Source organism: Mytilus californianus, unplaced genomic scaffold (assembly GCF_021869535.1).
Source record: "Mytilus californianus isolate M0D057914Y unplaced genomic scaffold, xbMytCali1.0.p SCAF_18, whole genome shotgun sequence".
Taxonomy (NCBI): Eukaryota; Metazoa; Mollusca; class Bivalvia; order Mytilida; family Mytilidae; genus Mytilus; species Mytilus californianus.
Window position 1 is genome coordinate 4,403,562 of NW_026262666.1, and position 5,759 is coordinate 4,409,320.

The 5,759-nt window shown below is 34.8% G+C and overlaps 1 protein-coding gene across 1 annotated transcript; it reads left to right on the plus strand.

Moving 5' to 3' along the window:
• Positions 1 to 649: 649 nt before the first annotated feature.
• LOC127726780 (uncharacterized) lies at positions 650 to 3,770 on the plus strand. Its single transcript, XM_052234234.1, has 3 exons — positions 650 to 1,194; positions 2,109 to 2,298; positions 3,527 to 3,770. The coding sequence occupies exons 1-3, from the start codon at positions 1,131 to 1,133 to the stop codon at positions 3,768 to 3,770; spliced, it is 498 nt and encodes a 165-aa protein (XP_052090194.1). The 5' UTR covers positions 650 to 1,130.
• Positions 3,771 to 5,759: the final 1,989 nt, after the last annotated feature.

A 5,759-nucleotide genomic window follows, 5' to 3' on the forward strand; every position in this document is an offset into this window, starting at 1 on the left:
ATTGCGGCGTTGCTTTAAAAGATAATCAAGTTCTTTATCCCAGAAGTCTCTGTAATTTTTTTACGGGTTTTGCTTTACCGATAGCTGACAGGGCAGACTTTTCTACCGCATTTTCCCATAAATCCCAGAGTCGGTTTACATAGTTCATTTTGTCATTTTCTTTAGTAAATTCGCTCATATTTTCATTGGGTTTTTTTCTGAAAGAGGGTCCAGTCTGTTTTTACGGATTTATTGTTTTGTGTCTTATTCTGTACAATAGGTTTACAAATTAGAGTCAATTTTATCAAAACATGGTCACTGTGTAAGTCGAACCGACCTGAATCACCAATAAAAACACTAGGCATTTTCTGACAAGCCTTAGTAAAAAAGTGCATAATATATTGCCGAACTCTGATTATTAAGAATGCGCGTGAAATGACCAGTACAGCAATTCATTGTTTTAGCGACTGTCATTTGACTTGCGTCGATGAACTGTAGTAAGAGATTTCCGTTGTATGACGGTAAATTTAACTGCATAGTTTATTTTTACCTGGGCTCTGTTGTTCATCTTGTCGTTATTTTAACGATTGATTAAATTTAACGAGTCGTTTCATAACGAGTCGTTTATTTTCTGTTGTTGAACAATATTTAACGCGTTGATTAAATAATCAATGAATTAAAATTTAATCAACTGATTAATCAATGCGTTAAAATTTAATCAACTGATTAATCAAGTGATTAAATAAAACCTACCCATCATTCATTGTTTATGAGCTTCCTGTCTGTAAAAAAATGGCTGAACCAGTTGAACAAACCCCAAGCAAACTGAAAAGGCTAAAGAAGACCAATTTTACTGTGGCAGAAGAAGACTTGATACAACAGCTTGTGGAAAAAAACTCCAACATCATAAATGGAAAATTAACAAACACAGTAACAAATAAGTTAAAAAAGACATTTGGGATGAGATTACCATCAAGGTAAATTCTCTTGGAGTTGCTCTTCGTACTTCAACAGAAGTACGCAACAAATGGAGGAACACCACAAGAGTGGCCAAGGCCGTTTATTCAAATCACAGGAATGAAATATTCAAAACTGGGGGAGGACCAGCTCCAAAGCAACCCAGCACAGCAGTGGAGAGGGTTATCCACCTGATGAAGGACACCACCAGCTTCAGAGGGATTCAGGGTGGACTTGAAACAGAGTCATTCCAGACAAGTATGTAAATTATATTTAGCACATAAGAATATATCCCCAAATGTTTTTTTCCCTTAATTAGAACTTCTCAAAGCTCTACCCTTTTTATTGCACCTTGTAAAAAGTGAACTTTAACAGTTTCAACCAACTAAATGTTTTTAATTTTCATTAAACAAACAATTTTTGGCCAAATTTTGTTTTGAAGGTGTTTTTTTATTGTTATTGTTAATTTTTAATGAAATTCGATGAAAATAACACACATATTCTTAGCCTTTTTAATCCCGGGATACATAGTTTCCCTTATTCAATTTTAGTAAAAGTTTCGTCTGCTCCGCCGTCACAACAAGTAGGGGAATTCCCAACTGATATCACGTGACTGAAAACAATTTATTGTGACCAATTTTCTATTACTTAAATGATTGCCAACGTGTTTCTTGTTGGTTTGAAAGTTCTGCTCTTGTTTTACTATTGCAAGATTGCATTTGTTTAAACTGATAACGGTTTTAAATTGTTATTTTCAACATTTGTTCACAAGTGGCAGGTGCCCGCCAAGTCGTCTTCAAACTGGTATCTGTTGTTAGATTAAAAGGAACCACAATAGATAATTTGGAGCAAAAACCAGTCATGATTTATAATACTAAAACACATACGGACTGGTTATCATAAATCCGGAATAAAGTTTATCTATTTGTTGTTGCAGTCTGAACCTAGACAGGAACACATAGTTTATAGACGAGACCCATAATAATATTTAAAGGGTTGAAATAGGGTCTTATTTAGTCTTGTGCAATTTTTTTTTTACTTGCAATTTAAAGTACATTGTTTCTGAATTTAATGTATGATGATATGTTTCCATTGTCCCGGCCCCCTATAAACAGATAGATAAAATACCCAAACACAGTATCAACAAGTCAATTTTCTCTCATTTATTACAGATCCACCAACTATCACTGCCACATTACCAGAAGAAGATGCCAGCCAGGATCTCTATGAGTCGGCAGCATCACTTATCAGTGACAGTCCACCCCCTCTCAGTCCACAGAGTCCATCTCTGCTGACTGGATATGACCCTATCCTAACACAAACAGTTGTTCCAGTACAAACAAGTATTACAGAAAAGCGGAAGTAAGTTTAAAATAAATATAAAAAAGAAGATATGTTATGATTGCCAATGAGACAACTCTCCACAAGAGACCAAAATGACACTGAAATTAAAAGTAAGGCCTTCAACAAGGATTTGTATAGTAAGATATGCTACTATACAAATCCTTGCCTGCAACAAGAACTCTTTAAAAATGTGTTGTGTAAACAGGTTCCGCTAGTTTATTTGGTCAACATTTTTTTCTTGATACACATGTATATATGTCTCTGATACAATGTATAAAATTAAATTTGTCAATGCATGTTTATCAGTATTTCCAACAATGAACCTCAAAGTGAGATTTTGCTATCGGTTCTTCATGACAATGCAGTCATTTATATCACTAAACGTGACAATCTTTCAAACCTGAACCTAAAAAGTATTGACAAATTCTGCTAAGGATAGAACTATATGGTATAGTGATTTATAGTGATATATTTCCTTATAATAACTTTAAATGTATTCAAGTTTTAGTCATTTCAGCACCTAAGTAAGCATCGGGGATGGTGGTGGTGGTGGTGTTGGTGGTGGGGGGGGGGGGGGGGGGGGGAGGATCAATACTTGATTGATAGGGGTGCCGCTGGGGTTCTAGTGGGGTTCTAGTGTGATCCCACCCTATTAATATAATTAAGATATTAAAAATGTATAGACCTTTTCCTATATTGCGTAGTTAATAATGTAACCTTTTCTCATATTTGTTGTGTTTCGTGTGGTTATTTCAGAGGCAGATTTAGTGGGTGGGCCCAGGGGGCTTGTGCCCCCACCCCTTCCCCCTTTTGTGGGAAAAATTTGGTTGATTATATAGAGAATCACTGAAGCATGACTGGAGTGGGCCCCCTCTTGTGAAAATTTCTGGATCCGCCAATGAAATAAGGGCTAAGATTCTGTATGTAATGTTAATTCAACTTACGGCGAGACTTTTTAGGATTTGAAAAATGACAGTCTCAGACAGGGCTTTTTAGTATACAAGTAATTGGAACTTTTTTTACCTTTTCATATATTTCTGATAGTTTTCCCCACCTATTCACATATTTCAAGCCGGAAAACATGACATATTCCAACGGCACGTAGTTCAATCACTTTGTATATAGAAAGTGGCCCCCGAGTTTAAGTAGCTATTTGGTGGAATTATGCCTGGGTATCGATCAATAAAACAGAGTTGTAAAATTATTCAATCTTTTAAAAAAATCATTATGTTTTTTTTATTTGTAGGATAGTGAGAACACCCTCAAAAAAGGTAACAGTGCAGGACATACATGACATACAGTATCGTGCACTGCAGGGTAAATTAGTGATTCAAGAGAAGAAGAACATTCAAATGGACCTAGAAAAGAAAAAACTGGAACTCCAAATTGAGCTTTTGCAGAAGTTAGTGGGTGGCAATTCAGAACCGGTCACACACCTAGGCACTTGCCTCTATGTTTTGAACGTATTAAATTCATTGTTATATTGTTGATTTTTATTTTAGAAATTATTATGAGGCCACCAAATTCATTTTGTGTACACACTCCTATGTAAAAGAAAATAGTAATTACAATTTAGCAACACCCAATGCACCTCCATCATTCAAAGAATCATAAGGGAGGTACCATTTAATTTTTATGGGGGGGGGGGGTGGCTAGGATGAAATTTGAAAAAAAATGCAGGACAAGAGTTTTGAGTAAAAAAAAAGGCAGGATGAGCAACTTGGCAATAAAAAGGTAGGATATTTATGTAAAAAAAGTCAGGATAATCTAATAAAAAAAAGGCAGGACAGAGATTACACTTAACAAAAAATGCAAGACAAAATTTTTCATCCTAGCCCCCTCCCATAAAAATCAAATGGTAGCTCCCTAAGTGATGCATGAATCAAAAACTTATAAACAAATGACAAGTATTTCAACCAAAAACTCAATGATCTAAGGATGTAATAATGCAACTGCATGAACAGGAAGCTAGCTCCGATGTTCCGTTTTTGACTTCTTGCAAGGAATGAAATGTCTTTAGATCCTCGCTGCAATTATTTTACATGTACCTTCCCAAAATCAGGAGCCTGTAATATTAATGGTTGTCTGTTGTTAATGTATTTCATATTTGTTTTTTTTTTTTTGGTTTATTTATTATATAATTCTGGCGATTGGTTTAACTTATCGGAATTGTTTTACAATTGATGCACTGGAACCTATAATTGCTGATATTGAGGACATTTGGTCTTGGGTAAATTGTTGTTTCAGGATACCCCATCGTCTCATTGGCAATCAGGATGATGGAAGTTTTAAATGAACTTGACTGGCTATATATAGCCCTTGCACTGTTGGACCTGGCTTGCGCCTTTTTGGGCATTTAAATAATATAATTTTTACCATATGGTAATTGATATAATCAATTGGCAATCATACCACATATTCTTATTTTTATACTGAAGTACAGTTGCATGGCTACTGGATTTTTGATTTCATAGGGGACTAACTGCTCACCATTTACTAAACCAATTTTTAAGCCGAAAATGCACACTTCCTCTGTCGACAGATTGTCAAAGTGATCATATAAAGATTTGTTGCTATTTTCAAATTTCCTCATTTTTTTAATGAATGACAATGTATCAAAATATGAAAAAATAAAAACATGCAATTTATTAGGCAAAAAAAGTGGTAGCATAATGGTCCCGTATGCCTTTTCCGTCCTGTGGACCATTATAGGGTGGCATCTGAGGTTGTTTGTCAATTAATTGTTCTTCTGCAACGTCAGGTTCATTCCTTATGATGGCAATATTGTGCAGAACACCACAAGCAATGATGATACGGCAAGCTTTATCTGGTTTCATTCGGATCTGGAATACAATTTAAAAATATTTATTTCTAATTTTAAAGTGTGACAGAAATACTATTTGTAAGTAGCATGATGCAACGTTGTTCATGAATAAGGCTGAGATTAAATAAATCTATTACGAAAAAAATTACTTTCAGTAACAGAAACACAATGTGCCGTGCATATTTGAAAACACTATGATTCAATGAAAAAAGGACAAATTCAGGTATGAAGCTGAGCAAAAAGTCCAACTGATGATGTACTGTTTCATTCACAATTTATTATAGTTACAGTAATGACTAACTTGGAGCATCTACCCCAACAGGACTACCTGAATTTACCGAACCAACATTACCAATTTTCCAACTGGATCCCTGTTCTCCATATAATTTTAGGGTATTGATCTGTGTGATGAATTTTTTTTGTCAGGGCTTGACATTTTACATGTTTCTGGGGTCAGCTTTATCGGCCCTTTAATATAAAACTGATTTTTCAGTTTTCTCGTTTTATTTTTTACATATAAAAATAAGGAGATTTGGTATGATTGTCAATTTTATAACTAAAATGTATATATCCTACAAAGTTAAAATGAATTAAATGGATGTTGGCAATTATAGGCAACCGTACGGCCGTCAGCAATAAAAAAAATACCGTATAG